Raw genomic sequence first — 25,324 nt, 5'->3', positions numbered from 1 at the left:
CAATGATTTGAGCTGTTCAGTAAGACAGTAACCAGAAGTGGAATCACTAATATTAAGCAGAGATTCAGCCTTAAATGAAGAGATGTAGAGAACAGTTTAAGTAGCCACCTCATCTCTCACCCTGGTCTGCAGAAGCAAGCAGAAGTAAACCTGCAACACCAACACTGCCATAGCAGAGCTCTGCTGAAAAGCCTTGCCAGAAGCAAGTATGAGACAGGTGGGATGAACCTGCCATTCAGATGCTGGAAGTGGGTTTTGTTTGTGTGTTTTAAATCAAAAACTCCTTATAGGTCCAGGTAAGCTTCCTCTCAAAAGCCACCCTTTGACTCATCCAGGAGAGGTGACCACACTACAGCCCACTCTATCTAGACAGACAAGCTCTGAAGTCAAACAAACTTTCACATCCTGGATGTGACAGACACTGTCAGTGCAACATCTGAATTGGGCAAAGCCTTTTTCAGAGCATGCCCTTCACCCAAAATAGAGATGAAAGTACATACTTGTCCTACCTCCCTTACACCAGACTTAAAATTTCTCAGGGAAATCAAAACCAAATAGCTGTGATGTAGTAAGAACAGCTACCAAAGTAGCAGCATCCCCAGGACCAGCCCATGGAAGCTTAGAAGCAACTACCTAAAGGCAAGTTGAGACTTTTTCCACAAAGAACACCCCAAAGGCAAGTGGTTTTATTCCAGCTCCATCAGGCAGCTAAAAGGAACGTAAGCTATGCTTTTTTCAGGGCCACATGAGAGGGGCTGGGCCCATCACCATTGGTTATGACTCTACAGCTCTTCAGATTCAGTGCTCATGCCTTAACAGCCACAAGATCCTTAAACAGTCAAAAGCACCCTGTGACAAGCATTCAAAGGAAGAGCAGTACAGCCAATACAGGTCGGTTACAATTAATACAAATACGCAGTGTAAGGATCTAAATATGTATCAGCTAAGCCTCTGTCTTTGAAGAATATGTAGTTTGTTTAACCATGTCAACCCTCCCTGAGGAATTTCATAACCTCTTACCATCAAAACTTTATTCTCCCCAGTCTTTACCATCCTTACTTGTGATGTCATAGTATGTGGAATGGAGCATTAAACTCCAGGAGAATATATTTTGCTTTTGCTCAGTACTAAAAAAAGAAAAGCAACAAAAAAATCCCTGAAGTTCTTATCCTTCTTCCTTCACAAGATGCAACACTCTTCCGCCTTTCCCACGCCTTAGAACACATTTCCTTGAGGTTAGTGTTTGTTTTCAGCCCAGTTCATAGTAGGTGGGGAAAAAAAGCACCACAGCTGAAACAGGAAACACTGAGCTTTCACTCCAATAGAAGTAAACTAGAATTTCCTACCTGCTGGTCTCCCATTACCAAAGCTGGCATAATAAAACCATAGGAGAGTAGTCTTAAAGGCTTTTAATAAATCTGCACACCACAACGGAAGTTCTGCTATAGCTGTTATCTCCTGCCTTCCAAAAAGGCATCAGGGATTTTTTACAGCTACATCTCAACAATTTGTCTGAGACAGAGATCCTGCCCTGTAAGACGTTCACCAAGAATGACTTCAAGCTGAAAAGCTGGAGCCTAACAAATGCTCTGGACAAAAAGCACAGCTGTTTGTGTAGTCAAGAAACATTGCAACTGGGATCTGGTTTGGGGTCCAAATGGCCTTATTGAAACATCTCTAGAACTCAGAGGAGCTGTTCCTTTCTGTTATGGAACATCCTTTTAACATACAGTTGAATCACTATGTGATGACATAAGTTCACTGTTAAATAGGCTGATGTTGGACAGGTGAGAAATTCCAACAAAAATAAACCTGTTTTATCTTTTCCCAGAAGTCTTTTTTTTTCAGAAGCAGGCTCAAACCTTGTATAGAAATACAGTATCTGTAGACACTTTCAGTAGTTTAGAACCCCCAGTATTCAGCAGGCAAAATAAGGATACTGCTAATATAGTTTATGTTAGTTTATCATTGGCAAGTAGAACACCCACAAGGTTTTTAACAACTATTCCTCCTCCAAAAAAAATGCAATCTAAAACCTTCCCAGACATAAACGTGAAAAAGAAAACTTTTGACAAGCACTGAAACAGTACTTCCATGCAGTAATATATACACAGGGACTATATAAGAGAGTGTAAAGGGAAAGAGAAGGTATTAAATAGAAGATACATTTCTACTAACTGGAGAAAACATGCTTACAACTATTTTCACCCCTTCTTTGAGGCTGTGTCTGGAAGCCAAGGAATGTGCTAGTTATAAAGAGGCCATTTATGACAGAGTTCAATAGCATTTTAAGAGCCAGAAAGAAGTAGCCTTGTTAAGGATACAAACTTGCATGAAGATTTCAACTGTAATAACCCTGGCTAATAAACAGCACAATATTTATGGATAGGCAAAGGAATTTAATGTCATAATTGTTTATATTTGTAGAATCTGTCAATTTTTGCCTAACAAATATGTCCACACCAGTTTAAAAGCACACACCTTCCAGGTTCTGCCACTTCTGGTTTCAGAAAGAGAACAGGGAATGCAATGGCCAACAAAATTCTCATAGTTCCAGTAGAAAGTGCCATAAAGCAACCACTGAAATGAAACCAAAGCAGAAATGGCTAGTACAGAAACAACAAATCTGGACAATAAGTTATTCACAAGTACGATTTTAGATTATTTCTCTCCATTAAAGTTTTTGTTTTAATGGCTGAACATTCAAGAGTTGGAAGTAACCGTTAAATGCCTGAACAATATGAACTCTACCATTTAGGTTTTTTCTGCTGGATTAAAAAATTCCTTAAACCTTCTCCACATGCAATATTGTATCCAATTCTCTTCTACAAAAGTAACGTAGGCATATACGCAGCATTTTCCATGACCTTATAGTACTACCACTCATACAGAAAATGCTTCTTTCTTTCCTCATATTTTGTTCAACAAGCTTTAAAAAAAAAAAAAAAGGAAGAGGCTGCAAGTTTTCTCAAATATAACAACTTCAAATATATTGTTTGACATACCATTAACACTTTGAGTTTCATTGTAACTTTAATCACAAATATTCTCAGGCCATGCAAACCCAGAAGTGACTAACAAAAGAAATAGTTGCCCCTTCTGCAGCCCTGTATCACGATTTCATTGGAACACCCAGAGACAAGAATACTACAGCAAAGTTACTAAAACATAAATGAAAAAACTATTTTACTCAAATGGTTTGAACTTTAACATTTTTAAATCCTGAACATTTTAAAGGAAATTTTTAATTCTGAAGACTTGAAAAAGCTTACATCAAACTAAAGGATCAAGTACCAATCTTATGGTGTACATCCTCTTTTAAAACTAGTGTTGAGAACCTAAATCCCTGAGAGTTCTATGAAGCTTTTACATATATTTTATTGCCTTTCATGCACCAAAGCTGCAAGTCAAACTTTAATTTCCAAACAGTGTGTACGACACCTTTATTACATTTATAATGTAATTATTTCTGAAATTCTTCTATTTTGAAGAGCAGAGCAATGTCTACCTCATCTGAAGTATACACTCAATCACATAAAGGTTTCTAAAGTAGCCTCTCATTGATGTTTGTACCCTGCAGGCTATGTTTGTTAGACAGCTAATTTGCTAAGTACAGTCCTACAGTGACCTATTTCAACAAATAAAAAGGTACTAAAGTCAACTGGTAAAACGAATCTGGTTCAGGCAAGTGCCTTGTCAATCAAGCTGCTGATAAATTTAAAATAACCCTCAACTGTCATCACTTTAAAAAGCCGAATATTTACAATCCAGAACGTAGAAGTAGGTAGTTTGTTTGGTAAACAATAGAGAACCCTCATTAAGTTTTTTCTATCTGAAACACAAACTTTATTTAACACCCCCAGGTTCTGGATGATAGATTTACTCCAGGTATTTCAGAAATCCACAGGAATACCTTCAGATCCAGCCTCAAGATGCTTATCTATATTTCTCATCTATGTGGAATAACTGACAAAGTAGTAAGACTCCACTTCCTTTCTCAGGAAAGGAAGCAGTTCTAATCTGAGCTTCAAATAAGTACTTGATATGGTGCCAATTCAAGAGAAGAGTATGTGAATTTTTATAAGAATTCAGGCAAGACGAGTTTTTCTAGACTGTTTCCAAAAGGAAAAAAATTGAAAAAAAAATCACCTGACTGGAGGAATTTCAAAAGTGGAGTTTCTCAAAAACTTCCCAGGCCAATCAGGCATTTTTCTTCATGAATTCTCATGAAAAGCAGTGCACACTAACAGATGTTTGATGACAATCAATAGGAGGGGAAGATGGGAATATTACATAAAGTAAGCAGACATACTTTCAGTGTAAAAGAGACTAATCTTAAAAAAATGCCAAATAAAGTTGTATACTAGAAGCTGACAATGGAGGAGACGCGCATGCAAATCATCACAAATGACAACTCGACACGTTTACAGTAGTCATTGAGGTAATAAAGACACAGGATATTTACTGATACACAGGCTGTATTCAGCAGTAAGTCCAGCATGCTGGGATATTTTTAGAGATGAGACAATATAAATTCTCAAGAAGCAAGAGGAGATAAAAGCAATTTTTCTTCTTTCTTTCTTATTAAAATGATGGGTCAGTTGAGGCTGTGATTTTGCTTCTTTTAGGGATTATATGTTCTTTCTTTTCTTCCTGGTCTGATATTAATAAAACTGATTCAATCTGGAATTACTGAAATTTTCCTCTTAGGACTAAAAGATTCATGGTTCTACTTTATCTATAGCTTGCATTGCATAAGCGCCCATTAGCACAAAGAAAGTGTTCGTAACCTTTTATATTTTGTTTTCTGGTATTTCATGTTAATGTTTTCGGTTGTGATAGTCTGGTTCTACTTGAGAATAGTTTTGCTGTAACCAAAGAATGCTAGCAAACAGTAACATAACCATGGAATTTTTTGCTGGAAGATTCTATGTCTTCTCTGGACAAGGAAGCAGTATTTTCCTTTTTAAGGCCATCACCAAACATTTAAGTCAAATACCCTTATCCTAAGCACTGTCAGTCTATACTTTCTCTGACCCTTCCACTGTTAAGTGGGGCCTGAAAGGCTGCTTCTGATTTTAAGCCATAATGTTAAGTGCTTTGAAACTGTCTCTTGTTATAACCTCATTTAGAAAGTTACTAGATGGTCAACAAATCCAAAACCAGTACATTATTGTTTAATGAACACTAGTGCAGAATGACTTAAACCCTCAGAGATCAAACAATACTCTGCAGCAATGATGTTAAGTGCTCACAGGCACAATGATTTACTCAGTCCACATCAACTGTCTCTGATAGCAGAAGGTGCCATACTTAACTACTGAACTATCAAGTTTTATGCGGCATTTATCTTCTTTGATAAAGAAATCTGGATTTTATTAATTTAACCAGAAAGCCTATTTTTGTCTTTAAAGCAATACTAGTGTTTTGATGAACATTTTCAGAAAGGTTTATTTCTAAGCACTGTTCTCTGCTTAGGAACATTCCTAGAAAAAATGTGTTTTTATTAAGATTTCCTGCTACTTGGATCCCAGTTAAACTAATAGATGTCTGAGACAAGCTGCAAAGCAACACTGCCATGTGTTATTACGCTTCAAGTTTCCTTGAAAGGATAGACCCAGAACTGAAGGCAACTTAGGGGCACAATCTGTCTCAGAGGTAAAAGCTAGAACATCTGCCTCTTCTTGCTGTGCCACACAGGTAACTTATCCTCTTCACAGGCTGGGAGGACAACTGGGGAATGCAATATCTTAAATCATTTTATTACAAACATCTGAGGCTCACATCTACATCTTGACAGAGCAAAAAAACCCCAACCACCAACAAAAAAACCCAACCAGCTTGACAGTACAACCCTTAATCTAATCCTTATATGCCAGAAGTTACACAAAACTGGCTAGGCTATTTTTTTTACTCCTTCTTCCAAACAACCCTGAGGATCTAAACGAAAGCAAAATTTAGGTAAGAGTCCAGCAGACAGACAGCCTTAAAGCAACAATTTGCTTGCCCTGTGTCTGTGGAACCCATCCACTAGATGTCAGTGTCCTCTTTGGCAGAGGAAAACCTTGGATCCCAAGGAATAGAAAGCAGCTGATAGTCCTTTGATATCAGGTCAACTGTAAAGGAGGACATTCTTATAAAGCATCCCTGGGCATCACCTGGGCCACTACAGAAGCAGCCAGCAACAGTACCATTTGTGGTACCAGACACAGAACAAATATAGTCCTCAACACAAAGTTTAGCCAGTAAGGTCAGAGGCTAAAGGCCAAGAGTTGTTTCATGCAACATTGCTGATTAAAAGTAGAGCACATTGGTCAATAAATACTAAAGCACTGAAAAATGTGTGATTAAAAAGGCTGCAAGATAAAAGTATTTGTTTCTTATTTCCTAAAATACCCCAAAACACAAAACAACACTTTTGGACAAAAAAATTAAAATATTAGCTACAAGAATGGTCTCTACATCTACCAAAATTCAATCAAAACTTAAGAGGCTTAGACTCAGAAGCAACAGAATAAATTATTATAGCACAGCATGGGATCCTCTGTGGTAGGCGTGAAAGCACCACACCCTAAATAAAGGGCTGAGCAGAAGTCAAAGTTCAGGCACATTAAGTGCTTGTTGCAGGAAGAAATAGGTAGGTGTTTCTACTCACCTGCATGAAATCTAGGTATTGATAAACAATAAATCTAGAATAGAATATTTAAGTTAGAAGGTACCTACAACGATCACCTTGTCCAACTGCCTGACCACTTCAGGGTTGTCTAAATTTGAGACTAAAAGGAGAATACCAATATAAAAGGAGTCTTAAACTTGACAGCAGGACCACATACTGGGAAATTAATGCCACTCTACAAATTATGGAGGGCTGACAGGCAAGGTCATGCCAGAGGCAAAGCAGCACCATGCATTACAAAAGCAGACAGACAAACAAGAGGAAGGTGAGAAAAATCAAGCTAAGTTTTCTGTAACATATTTTAATGTATCCAGGATTGTATAAGACCTACACTATCCAGGAAGCAATCACAGTAGTGGTAAGCACACACAAGAAATATGGTGGTTCTCGTGGAGGAGATTAGGAAGGTTATGAAGCTGAAAAATAAGAAACTAAGAATTTTGGATGGGGTACAAAGTACAGATTTCTTTCTTTCTAAAGATATTAGATCAATTTGCCAGAGAGCTCTCTCATTTGATCCCCCAACAAGAAAAACTACCTTGAAGCAGATTTGAGCAAGCACAGGACCTGGCTAAAGTCACAGCTCCAGAAGAACCACTTATAGTTACTGCATGCTTACATCTGGTATCCTTGCCAGACAGGAAAAGGCTAAAAAAAAAAAATCACCGCAACTTTTTCCTTTAGAAATAGGAACTTAAAAAAAAAAGAGGAAGTTGAATGAAAGGAAATTATACAGAGCTAAAAAAGTAAAACATTTGCAAGCAGCACAGTGCCATGTTTAAACGTGCCAGGTAGCAGCACCTGCTGCTACCCTGGCTGCCAATACAGCAGCAATGGGTCCTGGTGCCCTGTGATCACCAGCCTGCTGCTCCGTGTCCACAGTCTGGGAGCTGCTACTCAGAATCCGCCACTGAAAGAAACTGGGAGGACGGCTCAATTTCCTTTCTTACATTCTTTCTCCCAGTATCCACCAGTCGGAATAAAGTATTAGACTAGGTGTACATTTGATTTGACACATTACAGCATTTTTTAATATTCTGAAGAAACCATGGAGTATCATACGATCCTAAAATTTACTACCCATCTTCCGCCCAGTCAAGAATATGCCTATTGCACCTTGTACAGCAGGTTGTATTACACTGCCTGGAAAGGATAAAAAAATCTCATTCATTTTATTGCTTTGTCCTGAACACCACAACTGTAGTTATGATCACTTTAACTATTCATTGTTTTATAACCAAGCTATTTTTAAGGGACTGCCTGTCTTCTACCCAGCTTCTATTTGCCTGAGAAAATCTCAGACAGTTTTACCCTTTTGCTCTTATGCTGTGAACCTGGAGAAGTCTCAGAAAGACTGCCCTCAGTATGGAAATAACTCCAGGTTTTTCTTCCCATGTGCATACACGCATTACAGGAACACTGTGCTTGCCGGTCCTTCTCTTTTTAAGTAACTGTAACTATGGCGTACTTAAGTTTTCCTCTAGCTGTAAGTGCATAAGCTGCTATTCATCTGCTTCTTTCCATCATATGTTATAGAAGCTAACACATGGAATACAGGAAAGGACAGTTTTTGATGATCTACATAATTATAAGATATGGATAGAGGGACATCCTACTTCTGTACCTTTGGGATTTTTTAAGTTTAGTATGAGCCATGCTGCTTCATCAGTGCAAGACTTCAACTTCTGGTACAATGAAGTATCACCAGGACAGAGTTTCATATCCACCCCTATAGACAAGGGTTAGCTGGGCCATTTTACTGTACTGAAGGCAATAGTTCACATAAATGACAATAGCTATTTATATATTGAGATTTCATTTAACCACTGCACCAAGTTTAACAGTTTTTCACCTCCTGTTCCTTACTTTATTTCTTTTAATCTTATTCTGTAAACCACCAATCTCCTTTATTGCCATTCCTTCCCCATATCAGTGCAAACACTGTCTTTATGGCAACTTGCTACTGATGCTGGCTACAGCCCACACTTGCCCATCTAGGAACAGGAAAGTTGCTCAACACTAAATGAAGTATTCCTCTTTTCTCTTTACAGATACATTGAAAAAAATCTGAGAACATACTACAGTTGTGGTCAAATTCACATTCTAATTCTAGAAAACAGGAAGCCATTGCAGCAAAGCCACAGAATTAAGAAGGTGACTTGGTGAGACGCTCTGACAGTGGACACATCAGGAGAGGGGCAGCGGGTAGATTAGCATCACAAAGCCCACTGCCTGCAGAGACCAGAGTCAGGCCTTCTTTGACTGTAAAATACTGGTGACAGTTCCTGGCACAAGCAGAACTTCTTCCACATTTTTGCTGTCTCTTTCAACTCAGTATATTGCTCAACATACATTACTCACCAAGAGAGCAGCAGGCTGCTAACCTGCACACAAATAAGCTACAAATACCTTCCTGTTTTAGCTCACAGGAATGTAATGTAATCTTCACAAAGAAACTCCTGGTTTTTGAATAACTTCCTCCTAACTTTTACTCTTCACTGCTTCCTTCTCCATCAATATGGTTTTTTGCCTCCCTTGAGAAAAATTACACTTTATAGCATTTTACTGAGTATTGAACTTGCAGATCTAAAATTGGAGAATCAACACTTAATTACACCTTCAGATAATGGAAATGGAAGTTTGTGAAACGGCTACTCACACCTCTTCAGAATGAAGAACTGGGAAAGTGAGGTTACATAGCACTGAACAACCTAAGAGGAACAGGTTGTACTGCTCCTTACAGCCATGAAAACTACATGACTTGCTTTTCAGTGTGGAAACAGATCCGCTGTTACTCAGAAAAAAACCAAAACTTCTAAATTGCTACAGATGTGGAAGACTGCTTATTGCGGTAGTTCTAGTTATGAAATAGGCTAGGTATTTCATGCAGTTTGGGTTGGGGAGAAACAATGACCCTTTCCAAATATCAGAACTCCCCACCCTTACTGAGAAGACAACTACTTAAGCACACTAAGTAAGACATAAGCCAAGTTTCTCAATCTGATTTTTCCCTTGATGGAAGTGGCAGCATTCCAAACATCATCAATAGCTTTAAAAGATATCAATTTATTTTCAATGCGTCAGTTAAGTTTAACCTCAACCCTAATCTCTGCTGCAGTTTGACTTTAAGGAACAGCAGCATTTTTCTAAAGCAATGCCCTCTTTAATCCTTGCATTGTGTCTTCCCTTAAAGGCTACTTTCTTCTCATTCCCAGTTGCTAGCATTGTGCATCAGTATTCCACTGGGTAACCAGAACAGCTATTAATGCTAATAAGCCCAGACAGGAATACATGTTTGTTCTAAAAAGACAGTAACAGCATGACAAGTAATAGGATGAGACATACAGGACTGCTAAGTCCTGGCTTTAAAATTCAAAATACAGAAATACATACTCTACAGCCAAAGTGAATTCATTCACTGGAGTAGTGAAGTATCACAATGTCTTATCAGGATGCAAGTGCTTCTTATAGGTGCATTATGGTGAATAGTACATTATGTGAGAATGCTGAAGTGCACACTATTTACTAGAAAATTGCATCATGACCCCAATGGAAGCTGCACTGCTATTCTCTCTGAATATTGACTGTATCCCTTGTAGCTGTCAGTACTCAACATTTATTTCAAGATACTCAAGTTAGGCTTTGGTCTCCAGGAATCTCTGTAATAACCAAACTTAGACAATACTTCAATACTACAGTTTCTCTTTTGAGGAGAGGGATCCATAAGCAATATTACCTGGTCCAGCACTAACCCTGGAATATTAAGCCTGGTAAACTGAACAAACAATAATGTGAAAATTCATAGGGAACAGTTTGCATGATAAGTCTTACAAAGGCCATTTCCAAAGAGAATCAAAGAAGTCCAACTTTCAGACATGCAGAGAAAACAGCCTGTTACAGTCAAAACAGCTTTGCAGAAACCCTTTCAATACCTGCAGTTGCTTTTAGCCAGTCTGGTTAAGCCTCACTGTCCTTCTTCCCAGGCTTCGTGCCCCACTGTCCAGAGCTAACGAACTTCTATGATATTTACATATTTAAAAAAATGTTGATTATCAGACCAGGTAACATTTGCGAGCATAACTTTCTCTTTAAGAGGATAAGAGCCAATAAACCGTGTGGCTAAGCTATTCTGTTCTGAATTTAAAACCAGACTCAAATAGACCAGCCAGCTCTACTTTGACCATTGAATTAAAGCAAAACAAACTAAAAACCCAACAGAAAAAATCCACCCATACACCTTACCTCTTATTGTAACCCAACAATTGACCAATCAATCAATGCCTGCACAGCTTAAAAGGGTAACAAACTAAGCTATAGGCAATCATTTGCCTTCAGTCCATTAAATCCGTAAAAACCTGTGTAAAGCTAATCCTAGTCCTAAAGAGCTCCCAGCCTAAAAGCAAGGCAAAGACAAAGCTGAAGGAAGATATGTAATTTATACACATGGTTCTAATCACCATGCAAAATGGCCTCTGTCTTCCAAAATCAGTAACAACTGATGATTTAAAAAATAAGGAAATCATTCTAGCAGTACAAGGATAAGCTAGCACAAGCACAGGAGTAAAAGGGAGGGAAGAAAGAAAAAGGAAAAAAAACCCCCACAACCATAAAGAGAGAGAAGCAAAATTAAAATAAAATATCCAAGATTGAGCACATATCAACATTGATCTATCAAAAAATACATGTTGCAATTTGCATAAGATCTGACAAAAGTACTATGCCCAGTGGAAAACTACACACTTTGCAGGGATGATTCAATGACTAGCTGACATAAATGCAGAATTCCTAAAGGGTATCTTGCTTCTACAATGTCCAAAAGCTAGATCCAACAAACTAATGACAAATCAAAAGACAGAAGTATGAACGCAAAAGGAAGCTCACACCAGCGAGCATTTCTTCTATTTTGTCTTCTGCAAAAATCCTTCCTCCATGGCATTTGAGATACCTTAAAAAAAATCACAATACACCTTGCATAAGCGAAGTTCCTCAACTTTCTAGAGCTTTTCCCAAGCCCAGTTCATAAGTTAAAAGGTTTTATATACTCTAATTTTCCATACAATACGACAATTATATACTCATTAAGCTGACCTACCACAGAAAGGAAAGAAGATTGTGATCTCTACCCAAATCTTCAGTTTACCAATTTTATATGCTTGAACTATGTTCCTCCGAACAGATGCTCTCAGTTGTTTCCAATTAATGCTAAATTCCAATACCTCACTTGCAAGAACATGTTAACAGGGAAACGAAAAAACCCATACAAATCTTACAAGTAAATATTGTCTGCTGTGTTATTATCACTTGTCTTGGAATAGTTCACAAAGAATGACACCTGAAAATCTACCCCATCAGTACATGATTCAGCAAATTCCTGCCTTCAGGATCAAGGTCTGGAGGTTTTAAAGTGGTAATACAATGACCCCATAAAGTCTAAAGGACGTGGCACTTAAATGCAAGACTAGAAGGAACTCATTTTTGCATTTATTTACTAAAGCAAATTCCAGTGACTCCCTGACATGCCATACAAGGTCCTTTACCTGACTAAAATCATAGTCGTGTTTAGTTCAAAGGTACTGTCTCTCCAGAAATAAATCAGTTCGCTACTTAATTATACCCCTGCCTCAATTCCCTTTTCACTTCATTGCTACTTTTCTCAGTTCTAAACACATCCTCACCTGATGCACACTTATGATGTCTGGAAGTTATCTTCATCCATAAGAGCTAAAAATATCATTGCCAAGGCTTTTATATTCACATAGTTTCTCCATTGGATGATCATATTGCCTTATCTTACAAGAAACAGAATATTTTTTTTCTATGAATACAGGAAGGGAAGCCTATTATGTATGCTATAAGACTGTACAAACAGTAAGCTGGCTTCATTTTCACACAATCACCAATTTAAACAGCGCTAATGCTTTTTAAAATGCTGTGCCAGAAAGATACACTGCTATAGCTTTGCACCAAAAATGTTATAGTGTTTAATAATTTATAAATTACTAAATGTAAGCTCTCATTCTGGCTATCCTGTATTAGAATTAGTTGTGGGATTAGCTAGCATTTTAGCAGTAAATATTATTTCCCTTTAGGAAATCACAGTTTATACATGGATTTATGGCAACAGCTTGCTGACACATTTTTTCAGTGTTATTGGTCTCTCTATTTATATCTTTTATTAACAGGCTACAGATTTCTGTAATTTGTAAGAAATACAACTATGCTTCTCTCTGCCGCAGTTTCATGTATTCAAGTTTCTACCTGTTCTTTTCAGAACAAGAAAAATAGGAAGCTGGCATCCTAAACAACTTGCAGGCTGCATTTTCACTGTAAGAAAAAAACAAAGAAAAGAAATGAAAGCTCAAATTTCATCACCTTAATCAAAATATTAAGAAAATATCTGGCACCAATTGAAGAAGCAACTGGAGCAATGTTATTACAGAGCATCAGGGCAATTCCCACAGCAGTTCTATGGAATAGCCTTTGGAAAAGTTCTTCTGTTTATAAGGAAAATATAAAAGGTTGTGATTGATTTGTGAGTGACTATATGGCTTAACATGCAGCTTAATGACAACTTACTTCAGAACATTCAGTTTAAAAAACAGACTTGTTTCCAAAGCTTCAAGTGCAAAGCTCCTGTGTTCCAGTTTTATAGCAAAAAGCTATTACAGGAAACAAATGAAGTTACACTTCTCCATTCTGGGCCTACTCTTCATGAAGTAGAAATAACAATAAAATAAAGTATCTACAAAACAGAGTATTTCTTTACTAAAAAAAAATTCTAGTGAGTGCCTGAAGTACTTTTCCAAGATCCTTCCACCTGCCTAAAATCATAGTGGTTTTTCTCCATTTACTTATAGTTCCTTATATTGTCCATCAATACTTATACACAATTGTGTTTACGCAACCTCACAGGAAATGAGTTAAAATTAGTTTTACATTTTAATTTGGTCATAATAAAAATCAACGCAGCTTTGTGTAACCACCTATGCTACTGAAAATGGAAGCCTTAGAAGAAACTGTCATATACTTAGAGCTATGTGGGGAGACTCACACCATCTAAGAGATTATCTCCTTCCTTTAACAGTTTGTGCAATAGGGGTGCTGCCCTATAGGCAATTTATAATGAATTCATTTCTGCAGGAATTCTCAGGTTTTTGAAGCAGTTAAACTAACCTACATATGCCCTTCCCTCCAGAGTAGTGTTTCATTTTCCAGCTTTATTTTGGGCTTAATGATTCCCTTGAGTACTCCTACTGGACAACTATATTCATTTCAGTTAACAATTACCTATTTGCTGAAATTATCAGAATATACATGAGGGAGTAACTAATAATGAAAGCATAGCTTCCAGTTATAATCCTGCTTCCTATGCAGGAAGGCAAAGACTGAAGTAGAAAATGAAGGAAGATTTAGGACTTATTTTCTAGATGTGGAAAAGCAGTGAAAAAAAAAAAGAGCGCTATGCACTGCAAAAATGCAGGACAACACATTTACCACTGAGGCATCCCCATGATCAGTTTTACTCACTTACAGAGCAGCTAGTCATCAACTTACAAACCTAACCTATCCACAGCCAAAGTGCAGCACACTATTCATATCACTTCTTTTGCTTTGTTTGTTCTGCTTTTTATGTTAATTAATTTCTCGCACTTGTGCAGTAAGACTGTGCAAACACCGGACAATTAATCCAGTAAGAAAATCTGTCTAAGCAGGAAGCTATACCCAAGCACCGTATTTGCTACCAGAACACTGAGTGCCTTGAGGGAAAAAAGACGCTCTCCACGACAGGGTTACGCATTAGAGAATCAAATATAGTCATGTAAGAAATGAAGCATTTAGGACAGAATGGAACACCACTCAGGCTTCTTAAGAGCTGTGCAGTTTCCACAGAAGTCAGTCATTTCAACATGATGCATAGTCTACACTGGGTAAGACCCTTGAACACTTTAGGACAGGAAACCCATATAGCATCCTTTAAATTAGGAACCCAGTTGTTCAAAGATAGCCATTCTCCAATAACTATCAGAGGAATAATGCCATACTAACATAAATGAAAGACAACATCTATTAAAAAAATAAACTATGGAAAACAATATGAAAATTCTGGATCAACAGCCCCTGAAACTCTTAAGTGTGGTGAGTAGCTGGGAATCACGCCTACCGGTCTCTGAAGTTCAGCCAAACTCTGAGTGAACTAGAACCTTGTCTAAACAGCTGCAGACATGCAGCTCAGCACAAGAAAGGGATTCCTCATCCGTGATATTGACCCTAAGGCAGATATGAAAGAGCAATGATAGCAGAGGTGCTAACTGCCCAGCCTCAATAAAAGCAGGAAGATGAGACAATGCCACTCATGTACTACATCCTTTTCAGCCTCCCATTGATTGTCCTTTATTAGCTGTCTAGAAGAAAACGTCTTGGCCCCTTGTTTTCACTGTAGCCCAGCTGCACAGCTGAAAGATGGTCATCTACCTCTCCAGAACCAAAGAAAGAACTGCTCTCAATCTTACTGATCCACGTAGAAGCTACTCTTCCTGTACTCAGAAAGAGTACAAAACATCTGTGTTTTCAGATGAAAAACAAAACGCAGATGTCACCCACATGAGGCAGTCAGAATGACAAGACAGCAAGACACAAATGCAGCGAGATGCAGAATTGTTCAAGAGGACACCACTGTACTCTGACCTTAGAAAAACAAACAAAACCGGCTACAATTTACAAGTCTACAAAAGAAGGAAGTTAATGTGAAAAAGTTTGTTTAAAATTGACAAGTTCAGTATTATCACAAAAGACTGAAGTAGCACATACGTTCTTTAAAGCAATACAATTTTAACTAACTTCCCTTTAGAGACTGATGCTTTCCAACACATGACTTTAGACACTAAAATTCATAGCTAATATCGTACACTTAAAACCAATATATTTCAATAATGTTTAAGAATCAAAGCCTGCCCTCCAACACATAAAGAAAGTATAGCCCTTCCTCCAAAGAGAAAGGAGCCTAAGTTATATGGCTATGCTTACAAACACTTAACAACTGTGTTAGGATTTCTGCAAATCATAGCAAATCCAAGGCCTTTGATACAGTCCCCCACAGTCTCCTCCTGGAGAAATTACTGTGTTGTGGCCTAGACAAGTGGTCTGTGCAGTGGGTGGGGAACTGGCTGACAGGCCGCACCCAAAGGGTGGTGGTAAATAGCTCCTTTTCCAAGTGGCAACCTGTCACAAATGGAGTCCCCCAGGGATCGATATTGGGCCCAATGTTATTCAATATCTTTATAACTGATCTGGATAATGGCATCAAGTGTAGCCTAATGAAGTTTGCTGATGACACCAAGTTGAGTGGGGAAGTAGACACTCCAGAAGGGAGAGCTGCTCTGCATGGAGATCTGGATAGGCTGGAACAGTGGGCTAACAAGAACCTTATGAAGTTCAACAAGGACAAGTGTAAGGTCATGCACCTGGGAAAACATAACCCGGGAGTGCAGTACAGACTGGGATCCACCTGGCTGGAGAGCAGCTCTGTCAAAAGGAACCTGGGGGTCCTGGGTGGACAGGAAGCTCAACATGAGCGAACAGTGTGCTGCTGCAGCCAAGAAGGCCAACAGGGTGCTGGGCTGCATCAAAAAGGGCATCGCCAGCAGAGAGAAAGAAATCATCAGCCCACTCTACTCAGCGCTTGTCAGGCCACACCTGGAGTACTGTGTGCAGTTCTGGTCCCCGCTATACAAAAAGGATGTGGACAGGCTGGAAGGGGTCCAGAGAAGGGCCACCAAGATGATCAAAGGACTGGGAAGCCTGCCATACGAGGATAGGCTGGGAGAACTGGGTTTGTTCAGCCTTGACAAAAGGAGGCTCAGAGGGGATCTCATCACCATGTACCAGTACTTAAGGGGTAGCTACAAAGATGATGGAGACTCCCTTTTTACAAGGAGTCCCATGGAGAGGACAAGGGGCAATGGACACAAGTTGCTCTTGGGGACATTCCGATTGGACACCAGAGGGAAATTTTTCACAGTGAGGACAGTCAGCCATTGGAATAATCTCCCCAGGGAAGTGGTTGACTCGGCCACGTTGGACACCTTCAAGAGTCATCTGGACGGGGTGCTGGGCCATCTTGTTTAGACTCTGCTCTTCCCAGAAAGGTTGGACTAGATGATCCCTGAGGTCCCTTCCAGCCTGTGATTCTGTGATATTAAAACCTGAACAAGCCAACTGTTCCATACAGCACTTACAACTTTTAGTCTACTAATGTAATGTAGTGGCTCTTGGCACATTCTTAACACTAGGTAATTAAATTCTTTTTACTGGACTACGAGAGCTCAGAAGTAAAATAAATTAAAGAACTGTCAGAAGGATCACAGTAGGATTTCCTTCAGAATTACTGACGCTTCCTTCTAGAAATCTGAATGAATGAAACATGTATCTTTATTTGCTTTTGTTCCTAATGACACATCTAGCCCACAAGGTAACATCATTCATAGCTTCAGCCTTCTTATAATAGCTAGATATTTTTCCCTATTGAAGTAACTGGCTATATCAGCTTGATACTTTTTACAGCTGATAATTCAATTCTTCTAGGCTTTTCTTTCAAGACACTTCCATTAGAGCAATACTGCTTTTAAGTCTTTCCAGAAATTGATTACCACCAATAAAATTACCTTTTCAAGAAATTAAAAGTATCAGTTTGTAGGAGGATAGATAGGAGGAAAAATTAGGTCAACCAAACTAGGTCACCCATTTATACCTCTGTTTGTCTGGTACCTTTTGGGAAACTTATTTCTCTACTTCATCTTTTTAGGTGTGTAACATTTTTTTCATTCTAAAGCTGATGGCAAAAGGATAGCTAGAATAAGGGCCTCCGAGATACAAGCAGTAACTTTCCTATGCAAACCTTGCAGTGACTTGAACACCCTGACACCACTATTCAAAGATACTGTAAAACAATGGTTCCCAACCCGGAACAATGCTCCTGAAGTCTGACGGACTTTCTTGTGCTCTTATCCTCTTACAACTCCTTCCTTACCTTGCTGCTCTGCTCTCAGCTTCCCTAGTAAAGCTATCAGCTTTATATTTGTACTGTCTCAGCGGTATTGGGTCTGAATGTAATTTTGTTTCTTGAAGCTGTAGAAGGACTCGAGACAGTACTCTAACAATACAGCCACTCTCTGGGGCTCCCAGCTCTGGATCAAAAATGCAACAGAGTGCTCTTCTTCCATGAACACATTCTGACTATTCAAATTTGAACAAATAATTAATTAGTTAAGTTTATAGTGGCAAGGTTTTTTGCCACATGAATCAGGAAAACAAAGAGCTTAATCTCTTTGCAACATTTGCATACTAGCTAACAGGAACAGAAATGCATATCCATGCTTCATTTAGGGCAAATATACATGGCTAGGTTACCCAAGCCTACACTGGCATAACTGTAGCAATTGTGGAGTACAACAGCCTGAGGAAAACACCAGGATGCAAATACCAGGATGCAAACACCACACTTCCTCAGGGCACAAAGAGCTGCTGCTCTACCCAATTAACTTACGCGTTAGTTCCATATCTGACCTTTAACACTGGCACCTCTCCCTAAATGGGAGCTGTTTTATAAGACCAAGAAGAAAAACATCATCTAGCTTCTGACTTGGGTTCTACAAATGTGAACAAGGTATACGATAGTTTCATCTTTTCCCACTGCTAACAACTGCGCTACTCTTTTCTCTATGCCAAAATTTCCTGAGTGCTAAGCATGTTACAGTACAAGTGTACCAGTACACAACAGAGAAACCACACATCTTAAATACTAACAGTGAAGGAAATCAAAGAGGATTTCTGTTTATTACAAATCAAAGGCTTTAAGATGAATTTTAAAAGCCTCAGACTTTTGTTACACTTACTATTAACAAAGGTACACAGGTTAGATAAGCAGATATTCAGATTAACCTTTCACTACTTGCAGAGCTCATAACTTCTATTTAGCTGTAATAATATAAAGGAAAAATAGTCTGAACCTATTGCAGTTTTAAGGTAAATTATGTACACTCCAAAGCAAGAAATTCTTACTATAGCTACCAGTGACAGATCTATACAGAGCAGTATATAAGCATACATCCAGATATATCCATATATATGTATATGGCATGTATCTCTGCATGTACATAGATCACAGAACTATAGATCAGGGTCTAGGGTTGATGAACTATGGTCAAATGAGACATCTATATACAGGTATTTACGTGCCTAGCTACACGTATCTATCTCTATATATGTATAAAATATTCAACAAAAGGCACTGTAGGCCTGAGATCAGAATAAAAGCAAAGTATGTATTTGACATGCTGTTTAAATTATTTGGAGTGCATGTAGTGTGCCATGAGTGGCAAGCTCAAGATTACCGCTTGCTCCTCCTGAACAATTCTGTAATATTCAGCAAAATCAGGACACAAACCTGTACTCCATAAGAACAGTAGACGTACATGCCACTGTCTTTGGAGACTGAGCCAACCGAACTTACTACCACGCAAGCTATTTGACACAACCCAGAGCACTGCCTAACTGACTTATTTCATTTCATTTGCCCAAAAGAACTACTGCAATTTTAGGCAGAGTTTGCAAGTTCTTATACCCCAGGGTCACTATAGCAGCTTTGTGGTTATATTCAACTGCCCCTATGAAAATTCAGCATGGCATCTTTGAAACAGGACTCACTTTCTCAGAAGGGGACAAAAAAGCTGAATATTGAAACTGAACAGTTGTTCACAGAAAGTTGTATTTTTGTATTACATTTAAAGACCGGTATTTCACAAAATTTCAGAAGCTGCTGAAGCTAAGTGTTACTGAAATTGCTATTCAGACATATTGCTCCAACCAGATGTAGCCTATGTAAACAAAGCTTTATGAATGGTCTGGATGACTATCACTTCTCACGAAGTAATCTGTTGGGATGTGTGTCCCCCAAATCAAATTAACAGCATCTATCTGAAATACAGTAAACGGAAATAAAACTTCAAAAATACATTAACACTCAAATTAAAGCAAAATATGGAAGGGAGTAGTAACAGACCCATTTTTTACTCTGAAATTATAAAAAGGCTCAAAGCATATCTAAAGTGACAGTTGTCTATGGCCTACCTGCACATCTGTAAGAGCAGAGCATCTTATAACAGATCAGCTGTACGACATACTTACGGCTCACTTTCAAGGTAATCACTCCTTCTATCACACTTAAGGGAAGAGAAGTGCTCAGAAGTGTTGATGTTCATCCAAAAGCCCCCAGTTTACAAGAATTTTATGCAAGCCTATATTCACATCAATTAAATCTTTTTTTTTTGAAGTTTCAAGAAACAGTTTACCATCTAGCTTATTCTACCAAAGCGTTCTTTCTAGTTTAGCCTTAACAGCATGTATTTTATAATGTATATGATAAAGCATAAGTTGAGAGTTCATGCTTCAAACTATACGCTACCAGCATGAAACTCATTAAGTAAATAAATACTGGAAAAATTATTTCCAAAATGGCAATATTTTAAAACTTAAAAATAACAACACAGAGATATAATACTCTTATCTTTCTTTGCCAAGTATCCAGATTATATGCTTGCCTTATAAATTTGAAAAATACCTTCACAGATCCTCAAGAGGTGCATTAATGGTATCTGAATCAGAAAGGTTTACACAAATGCATATTAATACTCAGATGAGCTTTTAAGAAGGGTGCTTCGCGAGTGCTATGGTTTTTTGTGAGATCTTTAATGCTATTTCAGAACGTACAGGAAATAGAACAAAATCAATGTCATGATTTCCATTAGTATACGGACTTTCACTATGCAACTTAGTAGTCTTGACCAGTGATTTAGAATAGTCTAGATTACTAATTCATTTTTAGTAGTCTTAAGCATTTTACAAAAGATGCACTTCCTTGAAGAAAAAAAAAAAAACACCACCAAAAAAAAAACCCAGGGAAGGCAAGTTTTATAACATCTGGTGTAGCACTGCAGATGATCAGCTTAGCTTTTATCCTTAGAAGTCAAGCACATTCCACCTCCCGTTTTTTTAAATAGGATTTTCACAGAACAATGAAGCAGAAGTACTTAAAAATAAAAATTTCGAAAATAAAACCATTGAGAGGTTAAAAACATAGGAACAACCTTTTTACCTGTTTCCAATCAATGACCCATTCAAACCCCCTTTCATACTTTAGAAGGCAGGTCATTGAGTTCTTTACTCTCTCCAAACCAAAGAGTTTTAGCTTAGATAGACTGTACAGAACACAGACACCAAAAATTCGGTTGTATTAGTTACCAGTGTCCTCTTCAATGCAAGGTATATAAAGATCTGACACCAGATGTAGGTACCTAGTAACTCCTTGCAAAGTTGTTAAAAATCAGTGTTAAACTGATTATCAAAGACAGGATCATTCTGACACCACTACCTTCAAACAGCAGCTGAGGGTCCCCTACACAGTACCCACTGCAAAAACCACACACGCTTTCATGCATTCTCTGTGTTCCATGACAACAGATTAGCCAGCAATATAACCCAAAAGATTAAGCAAGACCATCAAATACCACAAAACATTTGAAATATAACACCTGAATTTTTAAGTTAAAGCCTTACACCATTCGTATTTCAGTCCTCCAGTAACAATGGCAATCTGCATCAGACAAACTATAGGAACGAGAGCATCAGAATGCTTTTGGCAAGACTGTTGCATAAGAAAAGCGTGTTGTTGTAGATAAATTAAATCAAAACCATCAGAAAATACTTATTGAGGTCTTTCTAAAATCTAGAAAACCTGTTCTCTTTACCTCCATATGAAGCTTTAATTTTCAACCCTCGTTTGATTTAAGATACATGTTCACTATAGAAAATCGGAATCTAGACCAGGGTGGCTGTATTTGTACAACATGAAACACCAAAAGGAAGCAATCTATACTTAACTTCCTTTTGCCCAAATAGCAATGTCAGCAGAAAACAAGGAAAAAGTATACTGTTGGATGCACTGTAACCATACTAGTAAAATCCTAACCTACCTTATTTTAGGAAAAAGCCCACTCGTACCTATATCCCCAGATACATGCTTATTGGCAAAGCACACAAGCAAGACTATACTGTTTTCAAACGCTTTGCTTCATTTAAACCTAATTGTGCACACCCACAGTACTGAAGTGATCTACTAGTAAGTCCTGCTTACCTTCTAGAGCAAACTAAATAAAATTAAATATATATGAATTCCAGCAACAATCTTGCTGTTGGTGCTTAGCTTATACAATTTCTCAGGGGGGGGATTACGGATATTAAAAAAATATCACCTTTCCACCTTCCAAGTGGAGTATGGGTTCAGGCACGTCAATGGCATTATTAAATATCAGCCTGGTCATCTACACTATGGACTTCCAATAACATTCAGCCAGACTAATCAGTCTACCTGCGCACAACTCTCAGCTTCTCCACCCTCTCTTCCATCACTCCCTGGAACCTGCCTATCAACTACTTTTAGTTCATTCACTCAGGCCTAAATATAATTCTGTAAGCCTATTACTGAACACATTCAAAGGCAATAAAGATGTGAAAATACAGAATTGTTTTCAATTGCGTTCACCCACTATTCCAGGCCTATTTTTAGATTCCATTTTGACTTGGAAATGAAGCGATGAGTAACAGCAATTCCTATTCCACAAATTTGCCACTGCTTAGCAGCAACATCCTGCACTTAAATGAGAAAATACAACTTCCTCCCTCCATGCCCCTGAAAAATCTCCACTAAATATTAGAGAAAACAGAACACTGAAGTTTTTTATCCCCTTCACCTCTCTTTTCTTCTCCATCTTCAATAATTTCACAGAGCATCTAAGCATGGCTCTGTTAAAAAAACACACCCAAAACCCAACAAAATGCCCCAACACAGTGAAAAAATAAGTAAATCTGTAATTATGATTCTTGTCGCCATACTAATCTATATCTGCTTTAGTACATGGAGGTGAATATTGAGACTAATGTGAATACTAAGGCCAAAGATCAGCATCCTAGTTTCCTGGTTTTCTTTTAATTTATTATGCAAAACTTTAATGTTAAAGTTTGAAAGTAAAAGAAATTTTGAATGCAATTTTTTCCAAAGCATTTAACACTGCTTCAGGTAATACATCTTTCTCCTGAAATGCCTTGCCAACTAGTTCCTACAGTCCTGTTTTCCCAGCTATACAGTTGAAAGCTATAGAAACAACACGCTGTCAAGTAGAGAAATTGAAACAAAAGCTATTTTTACCCGTACACAGGTGCTACTACTTAGAAGAAAGTGTGACAAAACTATTTATGCCATTCAACTATAAGAAAGCTAAAACATTAGGCTATTTGTCAGATATGAAACGGTACAACTGGGTTAGGAGATCTACTACAAATTATTTAACATGAAGGCTATTAAAAAAATCCCACATTTTCCACTAGTCTAGGCCACCCTTTCTGTAAAATACATGTAGCTTAGGTAAGCAAGACGGACTCATCAGTACAAGACAAAATGTCAACTTGTGTTTAATAGCAATTATATTACTAAAACTATCACTTAACAAAACGGTTCAGCCAAAGTATTTAACCTTTAAATTCTCATGCAAAGATGCTCTATTCAGTGAAATAGATTGAGAAGTGTCCTAGTGCTCCAACGGCGTTCTTCATTTTATGTTTTTCTCTCTTCCTTTCCCACACGCTCAGATGTTTCAGCAGCATACTTTCAGTATTTGCAAAATCCTGCCCAAAGAGCATGGCCGATTTCCCACGGGCTCCCACCCCACCCTGGATGAACTCGTTACTTCCCAAAGTCCACTCCACTTCCTCTTCCACCCCTGGACCTGCCAGGGCTCCCAATGCCCCTCCGCCTTGCGCAACATCCACAGCCTCCTCCCCATATTTCAGACAATCCCTGATGTGACACTTATATTGAGGTTTTGGGGTGGCTTTTTTGTTCCCAGACCACCAGCAAGGACTGACAGCTTAAAGGGCTAACAATGTGGTTTTAATCCCAAATAGCACCAGATAATAAAACGAGCTACAAAGAGCTTGTATACAGAGGTCGCTAACCCACTCATCGTCAGCTCTTCTGCGGTCAAACTGTATTTTGATATTAAGTGTTTAAACAATATTGAAAAGTGCCAGCGACATCTGCCCAGTCAAAATTATTGTTCACAGCTCAGACCGTCTATTCGAAAGATAAATCCCCACAAACATTTTAACAGCCCGATTAAACAGCTCAAATAAACCGGGAAAAGAGCTAATTCTGCAACAAATTCTTTCCCCGAGCACACGCGTTAACCAAAGGCTGACAGCGAACTGATCTGGAAGGAAGAAAGGACGAGGGATACGGGCACGGCTGCGTGGGGGATGGGGAGCGGAGGGAGATGTTAGGGAAGGGAAGATGAATATTCCTCCAAGGACTACCCAATACATTTAACACATCTCCTCGGGAAGAAGAGACGTCTCGAGCAGGCGGCCAGAGGGGCAGATCAAGGGGGAAGGAGGGAAGGGGTGCCCGGTTATCCCCAGACGACATGACAGAGGGCAGCCCTGCGGAGAAAGGGGCTGCGGGGGGGGAGGAAGCGCCCGCAGCCCTCCCCGAGCTGCCTCTGGCCCCTTTATCTGCTCGGGGAAGGAAGGGGGGGCGGGGGGGGGGAGGCTCCCGTTTAATTTTGCAGCAGCCGATCACTCCCGTCTCCCCGGGAGGGGTGAAGGGCCGGGCAGGGGGCTGCAGTGGCAAACCTCCCGGGGGTGGGAGCAGGAAGAAAGGTAAATTAAGGCGGCCACCTCCCCGCACCCCCCCGGCTCAGAACGCGGTGGGGGAGCACGGGGGGGGGGGGGGGGGGGCCGGCCGAGCTCCGGGGCTACACAATAGCAGGTCCCTGACGGGGAAGCGGTGCTTCCCCCGACGCTCCCTCCCAACCTCGCAGGGCGCTGGGGAAGGGGCTGCAAGGGCAGCCGGCGTCCCGGCCCCCCTGGCGGGACCCCCTCCCCCCGGCCATGAGGGGAGCCGGAGCCCTGCCCGCCCCCCCCAAAGCGCCACCGCCCCTCACCATGAAGTCGCTGGCGAAGTTGTCCTCCCCATTGTGGTCCGTGTCCTTCATGGCCTGGACTCGCTTAATGAATTTCCTCAGGATCTCCTCCTGGCTCATCCTGCCCCGCCGGCCGCCCTGCGGAGCGGGAGCCCTAGCCCCGGCCGCCCGCCCGCTCTCCGCCTCGAGCCCCCTCCGCCGCACAAGCCCGTCACCCGGCTGCCTGCCCTGCCCTGCCTCGCCGCGCTTCTCCCACCCCGGGCCTCCCCGCGGCCTGCTGGCGCGGCGCGGCTCCCCACCCCGCTCACGGCCGCCCGGCCGCCCGCTCCATCCTCCCCTCCCTCCGCCCGACCCTCCCTGGGCGCCGCCGCCGCCGACACAGGGACACGACGAAGTCCCCGCCTCTCCCCCCCCCCCCCCCCCCCCCCGACGCGCAGGCGCGGCCCCCGCTCCACCGCCGCTTCCTACGCCCGCCCCTCCTCGGGAGCCGGGCCGCCCCGCATCGCGTCCATTGGCTCCTCTAGTGGCCGCCTCGTCCTACTGGCCGTCGCGCACGCCAATCACCAGCTGGCCCAGCCTCGAGGGAAAGTCTCGCTGCGCCCTCCAGCTGGCTCCGCCC

The 25,324-nt window shown here is 40.1% G+C and overlaps 1 protein-coding gene across 1 annotated transcript in view; it reads right to left on the bottom strand.

Annotated features, from left to right (window-relative positions):
* The window catches only part of PTPN12 (protein tyrosine phosphatase non-receptor type 12), an 83,067-nt gene extending 58,121 nt beyond the window's left edge, over positions 1 to 24,946 (bottom strand). Inside the window, exon 1 of the mRNA XM_075081456.1 lies at positions 24,727 to 24,946. Within this exon, the coding sequence (XP_074937557.1) occupies positions 24,727 to 24,825 (99 nt within the window). The 5' untranslated portion in view covers positions 24,826 to 24,946. The remainder of the gene's footprint in view (positions 1 to 24,726) is intronic.
* Between the last annotated feature and the right edge of the window lie 378 nt (positions 24,947 to 25,324).

This window comes from Phalacrocorax aristotelis, chromosome 1, assembly GCF_949628215.1.
Source record: "Phalacrocorax aristotelis chromosome 1, bGulAri2.1, whole genome shotgun sequence".
Taxonomy (NCBI): Eukaryota; Metazoa; Chordata; class Aves; order Suliformes; family Phalacrocoracidae; genus Phalacrocorax; species Phalacrocorax aristotelis.
Note: the sequence above shows the minus strand (reverse complement) of the source record. Positions and strands in the feature narration are given on the sequence as shown.